Raw genomic sequence first — 22,166 nt, 5'->3', positions numbered from 1 at the left:
GCTGCTCACAATACTCCAAGTGCAATCCAACCAATGCCTTATGAAGCCTCGGCATTACATCCTTGCTCTTTTATTCTAGTCCTCTCAAAATGAATGCCAACATTGCATTTGCCTTCCTCACCACCGACTCGACCTGCAAACTTACCTTTAGGGAACCCCACGAGGTTCCCTTGAGGCTTACTTAAAATTTACCGCACATGATGGCATAACTCCTTTAAAAGTGTTGGCCGTATCAATTGGAACAATATCCAACAGTCTGGAGAGGGTCTGCCAATTCAGCTCCACAAAATTTCCTGGCGTTGGATTAATGGAGGTGTACTGTGTATGAACTCTGAACTCCAAGATGACTTTGGCTTCTGAAGTGCCCCCAACCCTCAAGGCATGCCAAGGTCAAGATCAAGGTCCCTGCTCTGGCAAGCATTACAAGTCCAGTAGAAGTTCTGAGCATGTTTCCTACAAAGGTTGTGGAAGCTCCCATGACTGAATAACTGGCTTCTGCTATGAACGAACAAGATTTTAGGGGAAGCAGTGAGAGATAGTTCCGCCTTGGACAGTCCCAAGCTTGGCTGAGAAAGGAAGAGGGTTGGACATCAAGGCTAGCAACCCCATCCTGTAAAAACCCAAAGCTACAGAAACACCAAAAGCTGCAAGGACCTCACTCCTGGGACAGGAAAGATCTTAAGCTGAGCTACAGGGCCAAGCAACCTTCTATTCGGCCCAAGGCAGAGGTCTCTGGTGAGCTGCTGTTGGTGTCCTATGCCCCAGTAGTGATGGGCCCCAAGCATTGAGAAGCACCTACTGCACCTGCACATTTGTGAAACAAGACACTTTGCAGATGCTGGAATTCCGCACACAGACAATGCTGGAGGAGCTCAGCAGGTCAAGCAGCATCCATGGAGGGAAACAGTTGATGTTTTGGGACAAGACTCTTCATCAGGACTGGAAAGGAAGGGGAACAGAAGCCAGAATAAAGGTGGTGCGGGGGCAAGGAGGGGAGGAGCACAAGCTGGCAAGTGAGGGAGCAAGTGGGTAGGTGGGGGTGGTGATGGGCAGAGGCAAATTGCCGCCAAGTTCCTCCAGCATTCTGTGTGCGTTGCTCTGGATTTGTATCCAGGAGGCAAGAGCTCATGGAAAAAAGACCACACAAGGGCCAAAGCTGGCCTGAACTTACTTGTCAGCCTTTATCTGCCAGTAGGCCTGGCGTGTGATATTCAAATAGTGGAAGGTTCCAGTATAGTACTTGGGGTCAGTCCCTCCCAGCAACAGTTCACCTCCAGGCTGAGTAGTTGTGTTCCTGAAACCGAGAAACGGAAGGCAGCAGGGGCATTAGAAAATGGTAAAAGATTAACACAACAAGAAGATTCCGAGATTAGGGAAGGAGGAAAATGAACGGAGCAGGATACGCCACAGACAAAACCCACCTGTTCAGGTAAAAGGAGAAGACATCTTTTTCCAACAGCTTTTGTTTCATCATGTTATCAAAGACAGGCAGGACACCGTCAACAGAAATTTTTGGGTAGGCCATGCCAAGGATCCCATCGAACTTTGCAGAAATGAACATCAATCCCGGCTGCTTAACTGCCTCAGCAAAGATCTGCTTCGGAATTTTCAAGTCACCAATCTGGAAAATCAGAGTGAACCAACCATTATTACCCGATAACCATTAGGCTTTCGAACAAGCATGGATATCTCCACTCACCACACTGAACACAACCCATGGACTCACTTCCAAGGACTCTCCAACTCACGTTCTTGTATTGTTTACTTATCATTCATTTCGTATTTGCACAGTTTGTCTTCTGTGGCACACTGGATGCTTGACAGTCTGTATCACAAACACAAGAAAATCTGCAGACGCTGGAAATCCAGAGCAACACACCAAAATGCTGGAGGAACTCAGCAGGTCAGGTGGAAATGATCAAACAGTCGACATGTCGGGCAGAGACCCCTCATCCTGATGAAAGGCCCAAAACACCGACCGTTTATTCAATTCCACAGATGCTGCCTGACCTGCTGAGTTCCTCCAGCATTTTGTATGCATTGCCATAGTCTCTGCATGCAGCTTTTCCTCAATTCTATTCCATTTGTTCCACTGTGAATGTCCACAAGAAAATGAATCTCAGGGTAACATGGTGACATAATATACAAGCTTTGATAACAGAGTTACTTTGAAGATCAGGGCTTCTCACTGGCCAGCTAGGACAATTCGGCTCGTAACAGTAACTTCCTTTGTTCCGCTCTTCCCCTCCGACACAATCTTTAAAAGCTTGTTTCAGCTTACAAAACCTTTTCACCTTCCCCAACTGTGCAGCTTTCTTTCCAAGGGAGTGCCCCTCCATTTCTGGACCCTCAACTTATTCAGTTCATCTGTGGTCATGTCATTATCTGCCATGACCCCAGGTCTGGAAATCCTTCAAACCTCCCCCTCTTCGACCAAAAGTGGTTTCTTTTTTTGTTTACATAACATTTGGGTCAAATTTTGTTCAGCAGTCACTTGACTCCTTAGAAGAATTAGCTCCAAGAAACGCACTGCACATTTGCAGCCCATTTCATAGAAACATAGAAAATAGGTGGAGTAGGCCATTCGGCCCTTCCAGCCTGCACCGCCATTCAGTATCATCATGGCTGATCATCCAACTCAGAACCCTGTACCAGCCTTCCCCCCCATACACCCGATCCCTTTAGTCACAAGGGCCTTATCTAACTCCCTCTTAAATATAGCCAATGAACTGGCCTCAACTGTTTCCTGTGGCAGAGAATTCCACAGATTCACCACTCTCTGTGTGAAGAAGTTTTTCCTCATCTCGGTCCTAAAAGGCTTCCCCTTTATCCTCAAACTGTGACCCCTCGTTCTGGACTTCCCCAACATCGGGAACAATCTTCCTGCATCTAGCCTGTCCAATCCCTTTAGGATTTTGTGTGTTTCAATAAGATCCCCCCCCCCCTCAATCTTCTAAATTCCAACGAGTATAAGCCCATTTCATCCAGTCTTTCTTCATATGAAAGTCCTGCCATCCCAGGAATCAATCTGGTGAACCTTCTTTGTACTCCCTCTATGGCAAGGATGTCTTTCCTCAGATTAGGGGACCAAAACTGCAAACAATAATACATACATCCATACCTATTCCAAGTTAGGAGAAAGTCACCTGTGCTTTGTCTAGAAGGCAGAAAACCAAAGAGAACCACCTTCCGGGACACTCAAGTATCCTATACAGTGAAAGGGCCCACTAACTCCCTCTCCCCCACGGCATAGTGGGCATCAGCAATGTCGCCCTTCCCCTCCGGGCTACTGCCCTTCCAGTTTACTCTCCTGCAGCTACAGTGGAATGCATGAAGAGGGAGGGAAAACATAGAGCATTCTCCCACCACTTTCTCAGGAAGCTGAAGAAATTCAGCATGCCTCTGTCAACCAAACAATTTTTAAATCAATGCACCACAGAAAGCATCCTATCTGGATATATAATATTTCGTGTGCAAGAAAGAGAGTTGTGGACACAGCTCAGCACATCAGAGCAACCAGCCTCCCCTCCGTGGACTCTGATTCTGCTGGCTGCTTTACTGAGGCAGTGAAGTATCGATGAGAGCCCTACCCAGCCCAAACATCCTCTTGTCTCCCCTTGGGTGTTAAATACAAAAGCCTGAAAGCACGCATCACCAGGCTTGAGGACAGCTTCTACCCACTGATATTAGACTATGAACCACTCGTCTGATAAGAAGGACTCTTGGCCTCTCAATCTACCCAATATGATCTTATTGTTTACGTGCACTGCACCTTTTTGGTAACTTTTACACTTTATTCTGCATTCTGTTATTGTTTTGCCTTATACTAGCTCAATGCATCATATAATGATTTGATCTGTATGAACAGTATGCAAGCTTTAATTTATTATTGGGACACAGTGCAGAACAGGCCCTCTAACCTACAGCACCCAGCAACTGCCAATTTAACCCACAATGACCAATTAGCCTAGTACCCAGTACGTCTTTGGACTGTGGGAGGAAATCAGAGTACCAAGAGAAACCCCCACATTCAATAGGGAGAACGTACAGACATTGGAATTGAACTTTGACCCCGGCTGTAAGGAGGGGTTAGAGTTCAAAGTTCAATTCCAATTCACTTCTTGAGATCGCCTTGAGGCTCTTAGGCTACCCAAATGTTTTCCCAATTGTTCAGATGGTCTGCATGTGGATCTTCTTGGTGGCATGGTAGCCAACTATACACTTCTCACTCTACCTTGCCACGTGTGACAATAACCTAATACCAAGTGAATGCCAAAAGAACATTCAAGTCAGCGTACAGAGATCTTCTCATTGCCACTGGTTCATCTGCTAGAGTGTTTAGTTAGGGACTCTTCACCTCCTTTACTGGACCTACCTTGTGCTTATAGCAAGTATAACATGCCCATTTCAACAAATTGACTATAATAGCTTCAAACACTCCCGGGATTAGAAGCAGCATCCATCAACGATCCTCCATTCCCTGCGCGCCCCCACCACCCAGGCTATACCATCTTTGCTACAACCACTGGGAAGGTACTAGGAGCTTTAGCCCCGCACCATCAGGTTCAGGAACAGTCACTACCCGACCATTGGAACAGTTATTATTCTACAAGGGGTGATTGATAAGTTTGTGGCCTAAGATAGGAGGAGTCAATTTTAGAAAACCTAGCACACTTATTTTTCAACATAGTCCAGCGGTCATGGAGCATACGGATCCCTTCTTTGTAGAAGTGGTCCACAGCAGGGTTGAGTGGTAAGTTTGTGGCCCAAGATAGAAGGAGATGAGTTATTAAACTTCAAACTTTCTGCATTATCACTCAAAAAGTTGAACTGCACATGCATGTAACGAGAGCGTCTTGGACCTCCAGGTGGTCCACAGCAGGGGTGATTGAAAAGTTCGTGGCCTAGGGTAGAAGGAGATGAGTTACACAGCTCTCGTTACATGCATGTGCAGTTCAACTCCGAGTGAAAATGCAGAAGGTTTGATGTCAATAACTCACCTCCTTCTACCTTAGTCTACGAACTTATCACCCCTGGTGTGGACCACATTTTGGAGGTCCAAGACACTGACTTCTACCAAGAAGGGATCCGTATGCTCCATGACTGCTGGCCTAAGTGTGTAAATCTAGGAAAAATAAATCTGCTAGGTTTTCTAAAATTGACTCCTCCTATCTTAGGCCACGAACTTATCAATCACCCCTCATTCTTTTAGTCCCCTGAAGCAGTGTGGATAAAGCCAATGGCAAAGTAGACTTAATGGTCTGAATGGCCTAATTCTGCTCCTACATCATGTTCTTATGGGCTCTAGACAGCATTCATGCAGATGCAGGCATCTTAGGTCTCACTGCCCTGAGCTGCATTTTAAATCTAATCTGTAAACCACATTCAGATCTGAACATTGGTCGCTGATGAAATTAACATTTGCTAACTTCCAGTTAAGATTGCGCCACTAAACTCATGCAACAGCTTTCTGGTAGTTCAAAAGGCAAGAAATTCAACTAAAAACATCTTTTCTGAAGTAAATTGTGTTGTGTTAAATTATCAGTGAGTTCAGGGGACGAGCCATGCGGGTGTGTTGCAGAATTGAAGCCGATGAAACAAACCCTTCAAAGAAAAGTCAGAGCAGAGGAGCTCCAATGCCTTTGCAACTGGCTTTGGTGCGAGGTCGGTCAGATCACTCAGGGCGCCAAGCTGATCTGAAGAGTTTGAGAGTGGCTTTGGGCCGGGTGATGTGGTCTGGGCCCTGAGCCCTTTGCAACAGTGGCCCCAGGTCCTAATACGAGGTACAATCTGCTGTTTGGCCAATTTAAACACCAGCCCATATAGACTGGAAAGACAGGGCATCAGGATCAGAGGTGAGAGCCGATTTCTGCCTCACTGCTCTGCGACGTTTACTCCGCTCTTCCCTGCATTGAGACTGAGGGCTGCTCCAGGCCTCATGACTACGGACTTGCTTTTGTTCTGAATGCTGTGTGCTTGCATGATTTGTATTCCTCTCTGCACATTTGCTGTTTTATTTATTTAAATTGGTTCTTTTGTGTTTGTTTTGTGGCTGCCTGTAAGGAGATGAATCTCAAGGTTGCATAATGTATACATACTTTGATAATAAATGTACTTTGAACCAAAAACAGCTGATATAAGAAATGAAACCACACTATAGTATTCTATGAAATATTATCCACAGCTTTGTTACAAAACTCTTAAATGCTAACCAAGGAATGACTTAAACCAAGAGCACGAGACAGTTTTACTTACAGTTACAGTGTCCTGGCTGAGGAATCCACTGAGGCTCCCAGTTCCATAGCGAATAGCAAATGCTGTTCCATTCTTCACGTAGGTGCTGGATGCATCTGATTTATACTTGTGGTGAAACCCTAAGTGGAAAGGACTTCACTTAAAAAGAGCCAACTTAATCTTTATTCTTCTACTGACACTACCAAGTAATTTCAACAACTGTGACTTGTAGCCTCTGGTGTTCAAATCTTAACAGTACCTTCTTTAAAGAATCTTCTTTCCCCCAACCGCCAACCCCCCCGCCTCCCCTAGGGACCAAAACTGACATGAGTAACTTCCACACCATCCTAAACCACCAGGTTCAGGAACAGTTGTTCTTCTAACTACCAAACTCCTGGACCGATGAGGACGGCTTCACTCACCTCGTCACCAAACTGATTCCACAACCTGTAAACTCACTTTCAGGGACTTTGCAGCACATGATCTCAGTATTATTTATTTTATTTTTAATCACTTGCACGATTTGTGCTCTTTTGCATGTTTTAAGTCCTCATGGATTCTATTTTTTTTTAAATTTGGGCGTCTTGTAGGTGCCTGCAAGATAATGAATCCCAGGGTTGGATATTATATGGCAGCTGTCCGTCATAACTGACAATGATAGGAAATGTGTGTGGGAGAGGTTGTGTTTTAAAAAAGGTGAAAAAGATGTTGCAGCAGGGCAATTCCACTCTCAACAAGTCCAGGTCCAGTGGAACAAGTAGCTGTCACAACTGGGGTCTTCTGTGGGTGCAGTGGATGACCAGTGTTGCCTCTAACACACACATCTTTTGCTACTAGCCCACAAAGGAATTTAGACTGCACACAAAAGGTTGTTACCCTCTACCTTGTTGGCAAGTATTTCACGACTGTACACAATCACATTTCCTTTTCGGCTTGTGATGCCGTTTTATTTCTCTTAATGAACAAACTTGACTTGGTAATTTATTGTCTTTAGAATAGCTTCAGGTTTATTTCTAATTAAAATTTCGGATTGCCCATGTTGTCGCCAGTGGGCAAAAAGTTGCACAGCACAAGACCTTTGCTCACACTGGTCATTACAAATCAGATGGAACATTGTCGATGACCACAACTTCTGTGCCTTGTCACACCCTTTGTTCTCTGAGAAGTGTTGCAAAACAGCCTTCCTGACTGTTGGATCTCACCCTCCCGGTCCACCAGAGCTAATTTTGCATGTCAGGACAGCCATGTGCCAGTTATGTTCTACAAACTTTGATAATAAATTTACTGGAATGCTCCCAGGACAGGGAAGATCCTGGGAGATTTTGGGATGGTGTGGAAGGTAGACAAAGGTCCTTCTGCACTGACCTGGAATCGACTCCCAGGGCAGGACAGCGTACTCTACCTTCCCCAGTGAGGCAGCAATGATTCTAGTAGCTTCATGATGACTACGTAACAGACAATACCAACCTAGAACTATACCCAACCCAAAGATTTAAAACACCACAAGCACATTTGCTTCACTCACAACATGCAAAGTCCCAGAAGGAGCAGTGGGATGAAGGCACCCACAGGTTGGACGATCCAGTGTCAAAGACCACGGTGAAGAGCTGTGGTGGAGTGCCAATGCCAATCTGGCCGTAGTACTGGGCCTGAAAGACAGGAACACTAGTGAGCACCCTGGGAGAGTTAAAAATTGCTCAGAACAAGTTCTGAGGGAAAAACGGCAAGAAGCAACCATTCCCCTGTCCCTTTATCCTACCAGCCCCTCCATCTGCCCATCACACACACACTCCCACCCTTTATTCCATGGTCTGCTGCCCAATTAGATTTCACCTTCTTCAGACCCTTGTCACTTCCACCCATCACCTCCAAGCTTCTTACCTTTCCACTCTCCTTCCTTCCCATCAGTCCCCTCTCCATAAGACTTAGGAGCAGAATCAGGCCATCTGGCCCATTGCGTCTGCTCTGCCATTCTGATCCTTTTTTCTCCCCTTCTCAACCCCAGTTCCCAGCCTTCTTTCCATAACCTTTGATGCCATATCCAATCAAGAAGCTATCAATCTCTGCCTTAAATACAGCTGGCCTCCACAGCTGCATGTGGCAACAAATTCCACAAATCCACCACTCTCTGGCTGAAGAAATTTCTCTGCATCTGTTATGAAAAGGTGCCCTTCTATCCTGAGGCTGTGCCCTCTTGTCCTAGACTCTCCCACCATGGGAAACATCCTTTTCACATCTACTGTCTAGGCCTTTCAACATTCAAGAGGTTTCAATGAGATCCCCCCCCCCCACCCATCCTAAATTTCAGTGAGAACAGACCCAGAGTCATCCTTGTATGATAATCCTTTCATTCCTGGAATCATCCTTGTGAACCTCCTCTGGACCCTCTCCAATGCCAGCACATCTTTTCTAAGATGAGGGGCACAAAACTGTTCACAATACTCAACTGAGGCCTTACCAGTGCCTTATGAAGCCTCAGCATCACATCCTTGCTCTTGTATTCTAGACCTCTTGAAATAAATGCTAACATGGCATTTGCCTTCCTCACCAACTCAACCTGCAAGCTGATCTTTCTGTTCTGCACAAGGGCTCCAAGTCCTTTTGCATCTCAGATTTTTGGATTTTCTCCCAGTTTAGAAAATAGCTCACATTTTTACTACCAAAGTACATGACCATGCATTTTCCAACATTGTATTTCATGTGCCACTTTCTTGCCCATTCTCCTAATCTGTCCAAGTCCTTCTGTACTCTACCCATTTCCTCAACACTGCCTGCCTCTCCACCACTCTTCATATCATCTGCAAACCTGGCAACAAAACCAGCTACTCCATCATCTAAAATCATTTAAATACAGCATAAAAAGTGGCCCCCAACACCTGCAGAACACTAGTCACTGGCAGCCAACCAGAAAAGGATTCTTTGATCCCACTCGCTGCCTCCCACCAATCAGCCAATGCTCTCTGTTAGTAACTGTCCTGTAATACCACAGGTAAGCAGCCTCAGAACACTACAGCACAGAAAACAGGCCATTCGGCCCTTCTAGTCTGTGCCGAAACATTATTCCGCTAGTCCCATTGACCTGCATCCAGTCCATGATGTGTGGCACCTTGTCAAAGGCCTTCTAGAAGACCAAATATGCAACATCCACCACATCGCCTTCATCTATCCTACTTGTAATCTCCTCAAAGAATTCCAACAGGTTCGTCAGGCAGGATTTTTCCTGCAGGAAACCATGCTGACTTGGTACCATCTTGTCCTGTGTCACCAAATACTCCATCACCTCATCATTAACAATTGAGTAACATCTTCCAGCCACTGAGGTCCGACTAATTCATCTACAATTTCCTTTCTGCTGCCTTCCTCCTTTCTTAAAAGGAGTGAAGTGATATTTGCAGTTTTCCAGTCCTCTGGCGCTATGCCAGAATCCAATGATTTTTTTTTGAAACATCATTTCTAATGCCACCTCTTTCAGAACCCTAGGGTGCAGTTCATCTGGTCCGAGTGACTTGTGTACCTTTAGGTCTTTCAGCTTTTTGAGCACCTTCTCTTGTAACAGTAACTGCACCCACTTCTCTTCCTTCACACACTACAACATCAGGCTTACTGCTAGTGTCTTCCAGTGAAGACTGGTGCAAAATACTCATTTAGTTCATCAGCCATCTCCTTGTCCCCTGTTATTATTTCTCCTGCCTCATTTTCTAGTGGTCCCATGTCCACTCTCATTTCTCTTATTATTTTTTTTTTAAAAACATACTTGAAAAAAACTTGCTATCCACTCTGATAGTATTTGCTAGCTTGCTTTCATCCTTTGCCTAATGATATCTTTTTTTATATAAAAGTTGCTCTCTGTAGGTTTTTAAAACCTTCCCAATCCTCTAAATTCCCACTAATTTTTGCTTTGTTGCATACCATTTCTTTTGCTTTTACAAGAGCTTTGACTTCCCTCGTCAGTCACGGTTGTATTATACCATTTTACCATTTGAGTATTTCTTCATTTTTTAACACATATCCTGCACCTTCCTCATTTTTCCCCAGAAACACCTGTTAGGTCTTGCTCCAATGCTCCCCTAACCCCTTTAATACTGGCCCATCTCCTCTTTCCTTCCAGTCCTGATGAAGGCTCCGAAGATCAGCTGTTCACTTCTCTCCATGGGGAAGGCACAGTAGCATAGCTGTTAGCACAGCACTTTACAGTACCAGTGACCCAGGTTCAATTCCCGCCACTGCTGTAAGGAGTTTATACACTCTCCCCGTGACCATGAGGGTTTCCTCTGGGTGCTCCAGTTTCCTCCCACAGTCCAAAGACATACCGGTTCGTAGGATAATTGGCCACTGTAAACTGTCCCATGATTAGGCCAGGGATTTAAGAAAAAAAAACAACAGCATTGCTGAAAGGGCTGAGAGGGACAACTCCATGCAGTATTTCAGTACTAAAAAAAAATTCCCTGACCTGTTGACCGCCTCCATCTTTTTATGTTGCTCCAGATAAGAGAGCAAGGAGGGCGACATAAATCAGAAACAGCATAAAGTTAGGAAAGGAGTGTGTAGAAATGATAATCCAGAGACAGACCAAGACCACAAGATACAGGAGCAGAATTAGGCCATTTGGCCCATCAAGTCTGCTCTACCATTACACCATGGTTGGTCAGGGCATGAAATGATATGGGGAGAGGAAAACTGAATCAAGATTCTATCAACCTCCACCTTAAATATACATAAAGGCTTTGCCTCCACATTTGCCCATGGCAAGGAGCTCCACAGATTCACCACCCTGCTTATACGTGGGAGGGGGAGGCTTTAGGGTTCTAACATTTAACTGTCATTTATTCTTTGGGGCATTCCTATTTTTTGTGGATGTTTGCAAAGAAAAAGAATTTTAGGATGTATATTGTATACATTTGACATTAAATGTACCCATTGAAACCTTTGGATAAAGAAATTCCTCCATCTCCATTCTAAAGGGACACCCCTCTATTCTGAGTCTGTCCCCTCTGGTCTTAGACTCTCCCACCATAGGAAACATCCTCTCCACAGCCACCCTATCTAGGCCTTTCAACATTTGATAGGTTTCTATGAGATCATCCCTCATTCTTCTGAATTCTAATGAATACAGGCCCAGAGCAATCAGACACTCTTCATATGACAAGCCATTCAATCCTGGAATCATTTTTGTGAACCCCTTTTGAACACTCCAATTTCAGCACATCCTTTGGAAGATAAGGGGCCCCAAAGATGCTCACAATACTCCATGTGAGGCCTCACCAATGCTTTATAAAGTCTCAACATTACATCCTGCACAGACTGCAGTGGACAATCCTTGCTTAGCAAGCACCTGTACTCACATCCAGGTAGTTTGAGAGGATTTCCGGAGTATCTCCCGAGGACTCAGTGTACTTCCCATTCCCAAGCTGTCCGGCAGCAACAAGATTCTCAACAGAGACTGCAACATCCGTCAGCGAGTGGCGGATGGATTGGAATTTTGTCAGCGGAATTCTGTCAAACAGTGAAAGATGTTAAGTACTTTTCCCCTTAAGCACTGTCTTCACCCCCTTCATGTACTCCCCAATTCTAGTCTTCAACCACCCCTCCATGTTTTCCCCAATCCTTTCCCTACAGTCTCTTGCCAAAAAAAAAAACAACACAACTATATTGTCATTTACTTATATACTGTCAAACAAGACAATGTTTCTCCAGACCAGGGTGCAAAGCACAGTAGTACACACAACTTAGGAAAATAAGAATTAAATCTACAGATGAATTATGCACAAATTATTCTCAATCATTGAGAGCTGAGACGAGAAACTTCACTCAGGGGTAGTGTTACTAATCAGGGAAAATATCACAGCAGTGCTCTATCAGGACAGACTAGAGAACTCAACTAGTGAGGCTGCATGGGTAGAACTGAGGAATAAGAAAGGTATGACCACTTTAATGGGGCTATATTACAGATCATCCAAAAGTCCGTGAGATTTAGAAAAACAAACGTAAAGGGATCAGACTATTGCAAGAAACACAAAGTATTATAGTAGGTGATTTTAACTTTCCACATATTGACTGGAAATCTTACTGTAAAAGTATTAAATAGGATAGAGTTTGTCAAATGTTTTCAGGAAATTTTCCTTCATCAGTGCATTCAAGTCCCAATGAGAGAGTGTGTGATACTTGATCTGCTATTAGAGAATGAGACAGGGCAGGTGATAGAAGTTTGTGTAGGGGAACACTTTGCAGCCAGTGACCACAATACCATTAGTTTCAAAGTAAGTACGTAAAAGGATAGGTCTGGACCATGGTTTAAGATTCTAAACTGGAGAAAGGCCAATTTTGATGGTATCAGAATTGATCTGGTAAATATGGATTGGGACAGGCTGTTTTCTGGCAAAAGTGTACTTAGAAAGTGGAAGGCCTTCCAAAAAAAAAGTACAAAAGTTTGTCTGTGCCTGTCAGAATGAAAAGGTAAAGGTAACAGGTTTAGGGAGCCTTTGTTTTCAAGAGATATTGAGGCCCTGGATAAGAAACTAAAAAAAGGAGACGCCTAGCAGGTATAGGCAAGTAGGAACAAATGAGGTACTTGTGGAGTACAAGAAATGCAAGAGTACACTTAAAGAAATCAGGAGAGCTAAAAGGTGGCATGAAGTTGCACTAGCGGACAAGGAGAATCCCAAGGGAATTCTTCTGGCATGTCAAGAGCAATAGGATTGCAAGGAGCAAAACCGGCCCTCTGGAAGACCAAAATGGTAATCCATGTGTGGAGCCAAAACAGATGGGAAAAGATCTTAAATACGTTCTTTGCATTTTTATTTACTCGGGAGATGGATAGTGTCCATAGAATTGAAGCAAAAATCAGCATCAACTTTGTGGACCCCGTATAGTTTGCTACCCTGAGGCAAATCAGGGTGGATAAATCCCCGGGGCCTGACAAGGTGTTCTCTCAGACGTTACAGGAGGCAAGTACAGGAATTACTGAGGCCCTAGCAACGGAAGAGGTACCATAGGATTGGATGATAACTAACGTGGTTCTATTGTTTGGGGAAAAAAGGCTCTAAACATAAACCAGAAAATTATAGGCTGGAGAGTCCGACATCAGTTGTGGGAAAGTTATTGGAAGATATTCCAAGGGACCGGATATACAAGTACTTTGACAGACATGGACTGATTAAGGATAGTCAGCATGGCTTTGTGTGTGATAGATCATGTCTAACCAACTTAGAGTTTTGAAGAAGTTACCAGGAAAGTGGATGAAGGCAAGGCAGTAGCTGTTGTCTACATACACTTTGGAAGTTGGTCAAGAAGGTTCAGTCGCTTGGCATTCAGGAGGAGGTAATAAATTGAATCAGACATTGGGTTTATGGGAGAAGCTTGGGAGTTGCCTCTGACTGGAGACCTGTAACTAGTGGTGTGCTGCAGGGATCGGTATGGTCCTTTGTTGTTAATCTATTATCATCCAGTTAGATGATCATGTGGTTAACTGGATCAGCAAATTTGCTGACGACACCAATATTGCGATTTAGTGGACAGCGAGGAAGGCCATCATGGCTTGCAGAGGGATCTGCATCAGATGGGAAAATGGGCTGAAAAATGGCAGATGGAATTCAATACAGACAACTGGGAGGTGTTGCACCAATGAGTAGGTCTTACAGTAAATGGTAGGGGACTGAGGAGTGTGGTAGAACAGAGTGATCTGGGAATAATAGATCCTTAATTCATTGAAGGTGGCATCATAGGTAGATAAAGTCGTAAAGAAAACTTTTGGCACATTGCCATTTGTAAATGACAGTACCAAGTACAGAAAGTGGGATGTTACATTGAAGTTGTATATGATGTATGCAGTTTTGGTTACCTACCTACAGGAAAGATGCAAATAAGATTGAAAGAGTATACAGAAAATTTATAAGGATGTTGCTGGGACTGAGGACCTAAGTGATATGGAAGGATTGAATAGGTTAGGACTTTATTCCTTGGAACATAGAAGATCGAGGGGAGATTTGATAGAGGTATACAAAATTATAAAGGGTATAGATGGAGTAAGTGCAAGGAGAGTCCTCACCAACTAAGGTTGGGTGGGACTACAATCAGAGGCCATGGGTCAAGGGTGCAAGGTGAAGTGTTTAAGGAGAACAAGGGAAACTTCTTCAGTCAAAGGGTGGTGAGAGTGTGGAACGAGCTGCCCGCACAAGCAGTGGATGAAATTTTGATTTCAACATTCAAGAGAAGTTTGGGTATGTACATGGAATGGCAAGGGTATGTAGGGCTAAGGACTGGGTGCAGGTTCTTGGAACAAGGCAATTTAAATAGTTCAGCGCAGACTGGATGGGCCAAAGTGCCCATTTCACTGCTGTAGCTTTCCATGACTATTACCCATTGGACACAAGTCCAAGTTGTTAAAACATTTAGGGATATGATAGACACAAGAGATTCTACAGAGCTGGAAATCTTGAGCAACACACAAAGTGATAGAGGAACTCAGCAGGTCAGGAAGCATCCAAGGAGGGAAATGGATAGTCAACGTTTCCTGATGAAGGGTCTGGGCCCAAAACAGTGACCATTACCCTCCACAGATGCTGCCTGGCCTGCCGAATTCCTCCAGTATTTTGAGGGTATTGTAGGAAGGAGATGAGATAGATTTATATACCATTGAAGATATGCAATTTCATTGAAAGTTCAATATGGTTGATTTTGTTTTAAAAATAACCATGATGGGAATGCATGTCTGAACAATCTCAAAGGGTTGAAGGTACAGATGAACCATCCCCCTCTGCTCATACACAGCTCCTCTGTAGAGTTAACAGCACCGAGCCCCTGGGAGTTACAAAAGACCGCACTTTTGTTCCTCAATATCACCTCCCTGATTAAGGCCTAGCAGCACTCCACTTCCTAAGAAAATTGAAGCAAGTGAGGCTGCCCACCACCACTCCCCCAGTCATCTTAACCAAATTTTACAGGAACAACATTGACAGCATCCTGACAAGTTGCATCTCCACCTGTTACGGGAGCACTGGACGGAAGTCCCTACACAGGACTGAGAATGGCTGAGGGGATCACAGGGGTCACCCCACCATCCACCGGGGACATTTATCAGGAGTGTTACATACTCAGGGCCCTTGGTGTTCAAGGGTCCCACCCATCCAGCCAGCATCCTCTGACTTTCTACCATCAGGTAGGAGACCCCAATGCATAAAAGACAAGAATGGTCAGGATGGGAAACAATTTCTTTCCCCAGGCCAACAGGCTTCTGAACTCCCCACCGCATCCGAAATGTCACTAGATAATCTGTACTATCCCCCTACAATATTTAATTACAGCCATTAACATCAGGACAGATACCGGGAGCACCATTTCACCCTAATCCAAAAAGCAAATATTCACCTCTCTTCTATCTGCACAGCAAGATCAGCGTTTGATTCCTGCAGCTGTCTTTAAGGAGAAAGTACATTCTCTTCATGACCACGTGGCTTTCCTGAGCGTTCTAGTTTCTTCTCACTGTCCTGTACAGGTTAGGGTTAGCATGTTGTGGGCAAGCTAAGCTGGTGCTAGTAGCATTGTGACATTGCTGATTCACTGAGTTCAGGACTTGGATTTCTTTAGGATTATCTGACCCTAGATCAAAATCCACCAAGAATACAGACTCAGAGTGGATGTTCTGGGAAGATTCAATCCTGTCCAAGCAGACCTGATTTTGGTATATTAGCTCAAGTTTAATTATCATTCAACCATACACATTCACACAGCTAAATGAAACATCACTCCCCTGCGAGGGCCAAGGTGCAAAACACTACCACACAGCATATCTAGACACAAAAATATGAGCACCAATCCCCAAGCCGAATGGCCTGAAGATTGGATATTGGCCTGGAGCCACTTTTCTGCAAGAACAAGAATGTAGCAGTTGTTCTTCTTGCACTGATAAAGCAGATGGACAGAAAGCAGCATGTCTCGTGCTGGGTCAACCTCAAGCGTCCCAGCTTGTATTGCAAGCACCGAACACTAGAGGGCAGCATTGGCAAGGGGCCAGTCTCCAACCTGCTGTGACTCTGTTCTCTCCCACATGGCCTCCAGTACTTCCTCGCCTGGAAGGCTATAACAGCCACACCAGGGCACGAGGGTCTGGTCTGTACAACAACCCAGGACACACACACCTGCCCCGCCATTTTCACCAATGAACCAGTAGCAGTATTTTACATTACCAACATCCAACCAGGTCTTTAATCAGTAGCATTTAAGGCATATTATTGCCACAAGTAGCAATATGCAGTGAAAACTTTGTCTTGAATATTGCGCATATAGATCAATTCATTACACAGTGCATTGAGGTAGAACAAAGTAAAATAATAACAGAATGCAGAATAAAGTTTTAAAGCTCCTAAAAACAAAATGCAGTGCAATAAAGTAGAAGATCATAAACAAGACAGACTGAGGCCAAGAGTCTATCTTATCGTACAAGAGGTCCTCTCAAGTGTGATAACAGAAGCCCTGAGCCTGGTGACATCCTTTTAGGCTTTTATATCTTCAACCCAATTTTTTTTTGAGGGGGTAGAAGAGAAGAAAACAGGAGAGAATGTGCAGAGTCTTTGATTGTGCTGGCTGCTTTACTGAGGCAGTAAGTAATGACAGAATCCTATAGAGGGAAGACTGGTTTCTGTGATGTGCTGGGCTGTGCCTACAACTCAAAGATTCAACATGCATTATCAATGTATACAGTATACAACCAAGATTCATCTTCGCCACAGACAGCCATCAAACAAAGAAAACCATGGAACCTAATTCAAAGAATAAACAAACACCTACCCACACACATGCAAAACAGCAACAATTGAGTGAGAAACAATCAAATAGAATCCAGGCATATTCAGTCCAGCTCAGTGTTCGTTTTTGGTAGGCTGCCCCGATTCAAAACAAATGCCCAGGATAGCAACAAAAAACACATCATAATGTGAACTATAAGTCCAATCCACAAACTGCACCAATTAAACCTTGCCCTTGACCCAGGATTCCAGCATGATCCTCAGTCAGCATCGAGCGGGACAGAAAAACCATCTGAACGCAGGGACCTTCCTCAGTCAGCATCGAGCGGGAGAGAGAAACCATCTGAACGCAGGGACCTTCCTCAGTCAGCATCGAGCGTGAGAGAGAAACCATCTGAACGCAGGTATCTTCCTCAGTCAGCATCGAGCGGGAGAGAGAAACCATCTGAACGCAGGGACCTTCCTCAGTCAGCATCGAGCGGGAGAGAGAAACCATCTGAACGCAGGGACCTTCCTCAGTCAGCATCGAGCGGGAGACTCTCCAGTTTGAGGTCTTGAGCAAAGCAGTTGCTGTACATTATGCACCCCGGTAGAATGCTTTCTATGGTGCATCAATAAGAACTGGCAAGTGCCAACGGAGACGTGCTGAATTCCTTTAGCATCCTGACATAGTAGAGATATTGACGTGCTTTCTCCGCTGTGACAGCAACGCCTCATTAGAATTTAGAGTGGTGATGCAGAAGAGTGATGAACACTCAATGTCCCCCAGAAATTCCCCAAAGTAAAAACATTCCAGGGGACTGCCCCTCCCACACCAATTATATTTTTCATAGAACAAATATTTTTCATGGAGTGATTCACGCTTCCTGGCTCTTTACTCAAAGTGCCAAAAGGCCAGGATCAGGGGTGTCAGGGAGAGGGATGGGCCAGTTCAGCTCACTGCTCCATGACGTTCACTCTGTTCTGCACTGAACTGAGGCTGCGGCTTCGTATCTGTGGACAGACTTTTTCCATCAGCATCAGCTCCGAATGCAAATTTATTTGTTTCTATTGTTTTCTCTGCATGTCTAATGTTTGTCAGACTTGTTGTTTTAAAAAAAAGTCATTCTGGGTTTCTTTGTTTTGTCTACAAGGAGACGAATTTCAAAGTTGTATACACTATACAACTTTGAACATTGAAGATTTCCCCCCTTCAAGAATCCTATCAGATTCTCTTTTCAGTTACGCAGGAGCAAAGGAGTTAGGGTGACAGTAGTACAGGGCCAGTGACGCAGGCTCGATTCCACTGCTGTCCTTAAAAGGAGTTTCTACGTTCCCGCGTGGGCTTCCTCCCACATTCCAAAGGAGTTGGTAGGTTAATTGGTCACGTGTGTAACTGGGAGGCACAGGATAGCCCCCCCCATTTGTCACATGCACATGGTGAAAAAAATGAAATGTATCATTTGTGTCAAATCACATCAGCAAGGACTGAGCACTGCTGGTGCCAACATAACATGCCTACAACTTACTAACCTTAACCATACATCTTTGGAACATGGGAGGAAACTGGAGAAATGTGAGAGAGCCTGTGGCATGTCAAAGTGCTGGGTTATGGACTGTAGTGTTTTTTTTAAATGGACTTAAATCATGGTGCATTTGAGGATTTTTGCTATTGTTTGCATGGAAGTTGGTGGGGGTGGTTGATGCTTCCTACTGAAACAAACGGAGGGAAGGTTGATGGTGTACGCGTGTGGCTTTGAGGTTCCAGTGTTTTCCCGTCATTCAATCTTTGGAGCTTTTCTTCTGTTTCGTGGATGTCTGTGAAGAGCAAGAAATTCAGGTTGTATACGTTCTGAAATTAAATGGAACCACTCAATGTGGAAGGGTCTGTAAATGTGCAATATTTACAAATAAAAAATAAATACCCTTCCCCAATCACTCTCCTGCTTATCATTGTCCTTCAAGGGAGCCAGCCAAGTGAGTCATCTCAGTGATATAAGATTTGAGTAGAAGAGGGATAAAGTGAATGAGAGAGTGTGTGAGTAGCCTGCCAGTGCTTGTGACCACAAGCAACTCCTACACTTAATTGCCTCAATTATTCACCCTGCGTGCCCTCCACTAGGTGCAATTTACAGCAGCCGGTTAACCCAGCAGGCCACCCAGTACCCAGAGGAAACCCCACACAGTCCCAGGGGAAAAAATGCAAACGTCACACAGTTCCCAAAGTCAGGGTAGAACCCAGTTCACTTGACCCAAAGTGGTGAGCCACTGCCACCAATTGTAGGAAAGGGCATAGCTATTTATTAGAGGTTCCCCTTTTTGTCATCTGTAGTTCACAGCACAGCAAAATGCATTCCTTGCGTCAACCAACACAGCCCGAAGATGTTCAGGAGCTGCTCACGGGAGTCTCCACACTTCCAGTGCCAATATAGCATCCCCACAACTTAATAACTCTTGATCCTGTGTCTTTTAGAATGGGGGGGGGGGGAGGCAACCAGAGCACCCAGAGGAAACCCACAGTGGCAGGAAGAATGTACAAATTCCTTACAGAGTGGCAGGAATTGAACCCCGGTCTGTTAGTTGGTGCTGTAAAGTGTTACAGTAACTGCTATGACACGGCATTTCCAAAAAGTACTGCACGATTTCAAGGTATTCACAAAAAAGACCCACAAGTGAACACCAGAAATTCAGGAGAATTATTATTTTTAAATAAAGAGCACCGGGAAAGTGGAACTCACTCACAGAAGTTGTTGGGGGGCAAACAGCATCAATGCATTTACGGGAAGAAAGTAAGGGGGAAGGGAGTTGAGCCCAGACTCTTGTACTCCCTCCCATCCACAATTCTTACAAAAGGACAGTCAGTTCATCCAATCTACGTCAGCTCTGAGTAATCCTGCTCCTACCATCCACCTACACACTACAAGCAGATTACAGCAACCAACTGAATGGCCACTGGGACAAGAGGGGAAACTAGAGCACCCAGAGGGAGAAAGTGAAAACTCCACACAGACTGTACAGGTCAGGTTCAAAGTAAGGTCTAGAGAGATGACAACTCTACCATCTGTGACACCCACACACCAGAATCAGATTTAGTATTGTTAAAGCATATTCTGGACTTGGGAGTGTATAGCAAAATATTAACTTCAGCAACCAATCTTTTGAGCTGAACATGGACAGTACATTAAATTTAAAATGCAGCTCTGGACAATAGGCTCCAAGAGCTGTGAAGAACAGTCAATTGAAAAACCAGACAGGTGATTAACATTGTTTGGAATGTGGATGCAATGAAGATGGTGTGAAAGTTGTATGCAATTCAAAAAGTATTGCAGATACACAGTAAATATAGAACTGTCCTTTGATCTTTGGCATATAAAATGTCATGTAATGTTGGGTTTGACATTACAACAGGAGCCAGGAGCAGAGTGAAGACTTAAGGGCTTCGACTCAACGGGCTTAGGCTGAAACAGGCGAGGCGAGGGAGGTTTGGCATTCATTTTCTGTTGTTATTTGAGGAGAGGGGCAGTATGAGTGTGAGGGCAGTTTGCTGTTCTCGGTGTCGGATGTGGGAGGCCCTGGAGTCTCCAAGCCTCCCGGACGTCTGCATCTGCGCCAAGTGCATCGAGATGCAGCTCCTTAGGGACCGCGTTGCGGAACTGGAGCTGCAGCTCGATGACCTTCGTCTGGTCAGGGAGAGTGAGGAGGTGATAGAGAGGAGCTGCAGGCAGGTGGTCACGCCGGGGCCACGGGAGGCAGACAAGTGGGTCACGGTTAGGAGGGGGAAGGGGAAAGGTCAGGTAATAGGGAGTACCCCGGTGGCTGTGCCCCTTAACAATAGGTACTCCTGTTTGAGTACTGTTGGGGGGGACAGCTTACCCGGGAGAAGCGGCAGTGGCCGTGCCTCTGGCACAGAGTCCGGCCCTATAGCTCAGAAGGGTAGGGCAAGGAAGAGGAGGGCAGTTGTGATAGGGGACTCGATAGTAAGGGGGTCAGATAGGCGATTCTGTGGATGCAGTCCAGAGACCCGGATGGTAGTTTGCCTCCCTGGTGCCAGGGTCCAGGATATTTCTGATCGTGTCCAAGATATCCTGAAGTGGGAGGGTGAGGAGCCAGAGGTCGTGGTACATATAGGTACCAATGACATAGGTAGGAAAAGGGATGAGGTCCTGAAAGGAGAATATAGGAAGCTAGGACGGGAGTTGAGAAAAAGGACCGCAAAGGTAGTAATCTCGGGATTACTGCCTGTGCCACGCGACAGTGAGAGTAGGAATGCGATGAGGTGGAGGATAAATGCGTGGCTGAGGGATTGGAGCAGGGGGCAGGGATTCAAGTTTTTGGATCATTGGGACCTCTTTTGGCGCAGGCGTGACCTGTACAAAAAGGACGGGTTGCACTTGAATCCTAGGGGGACCAATATCCTGGCAGGGAGATTAGCGGGGGCTACTGAGGTGACTTTAAACTAGAATGGTTGGGGGGGTGGGAATCAAATTAAAGAGGCTAGGCGTGAGGAGGTTAGTTCACTACAGGGGGATGGGAACCAGTGCAGAGAGGCAGAGGGGTGTAAAGTGAGGGTAGAAACAAAAAGTACTATGGAGAAAAGTAAAAGTGGCAGGCCGACAAATCCAGGGCAAGCATTAAAAAGGGACACTTTTCAGCATAATTGTATAAGGGCTAAGAGAGTTGTAAAAGAGCGCCTGAAGGCTTTGTGTGTCAATGCAAGGAGCATTCGTAATAAGGTGGATGAATTGAAAGTGCAGATTGTTATTAATGATTATGATATAGTTGGGAATCACAGAGACATGGCTCCAGGGTGACCAGGGATGGGAGCTCAACGTTCCGGGATATTCAATATTCAGGAGGGATAGACATGAAGGAAGGGGAGGTGGGGTGGCGTTGCTCGTTAAAGAAGAGATTAACGCAATAGAAAGGAAGGACATAAACCGGGAAGATGTGGAATCGATATGGGTAGAGCTGCGTAACACTAAGGGGCAGAAGACGCTGGTGGGAGTTGTGTACAGGCCACCTAACAGTAGTAGTGAGGTCGGAGATGGTATTAAACAGGAAATTAGAAATGTGTGCAATAAAGAAACAGCAGTTATAATGGGTGACTTCAATCTACATGTAGATTGGGTGAACCAAATTGGTAAAGGTGCTGAGGAAGAGGATTTCTTGGAATGTATGCGGGATGGTTTTTTGAACCAACATGTCGGGGAACCA

General features: G+C 45.0%; 1 protein-coding gene across 1 annotated transcript in view; it reads right to left on the bottom strand.

Annotated features, from left to right (window-relative positions):
- The window catches only part of LOC140204758 (cathepsin D-like), a 38,006-nt gene that overhangs the window by 8,612 nt on the left and 7,228 nt on the right, over nucleotides 1-22,166 (bottom strand). Inside the window, exons 2-6 of the mRNA XM_072271518.1 lie at nucleotides 11,577-11,727; nucleotides 7,760-7,883; nucleotides 6,256-6,374; nucleotides 1,422-1,621; nucleotides 1,172-1,294 (exon numbers count right to left, since the gene is read on the bottom strand). Coding sequence (XP_072127619.1) covers nucleotides 1,172-1,294; nucleotides 1,422-1,621; nucleotides 6,256-6,374; nucleotides 7,760-7,883; nucleotides 11,577-11,727 — 717 coding nt within the window. The remainder of the gene's footprint in view (nucleotides 1-1,171; nucleotides 1,295-1,421; nucleotides 1,622-6,255; nucleotides 6,375-7,759; nucleotides 7,884-11,576; nucleotides 11,728-22,166) is intronic.

Source organism: Mobula birostris, chromosome 11, assembly GCF_030028105.1.
Source record: "Mobula birostris isolate sMobBir1 chromosome 11, sMobBir1.hap1, whole genome shotgun sequence".
Classification (NCBI taxonomy): Eukaryota; Metazoa; Chordata; class Chondrichthyes; order Myliobatiformes; family Myliobatidae; genus Mobula; species Mobula birostris.
This window is presented reverse-complemented; position numbering and strand designations above follow the sequence as displayed.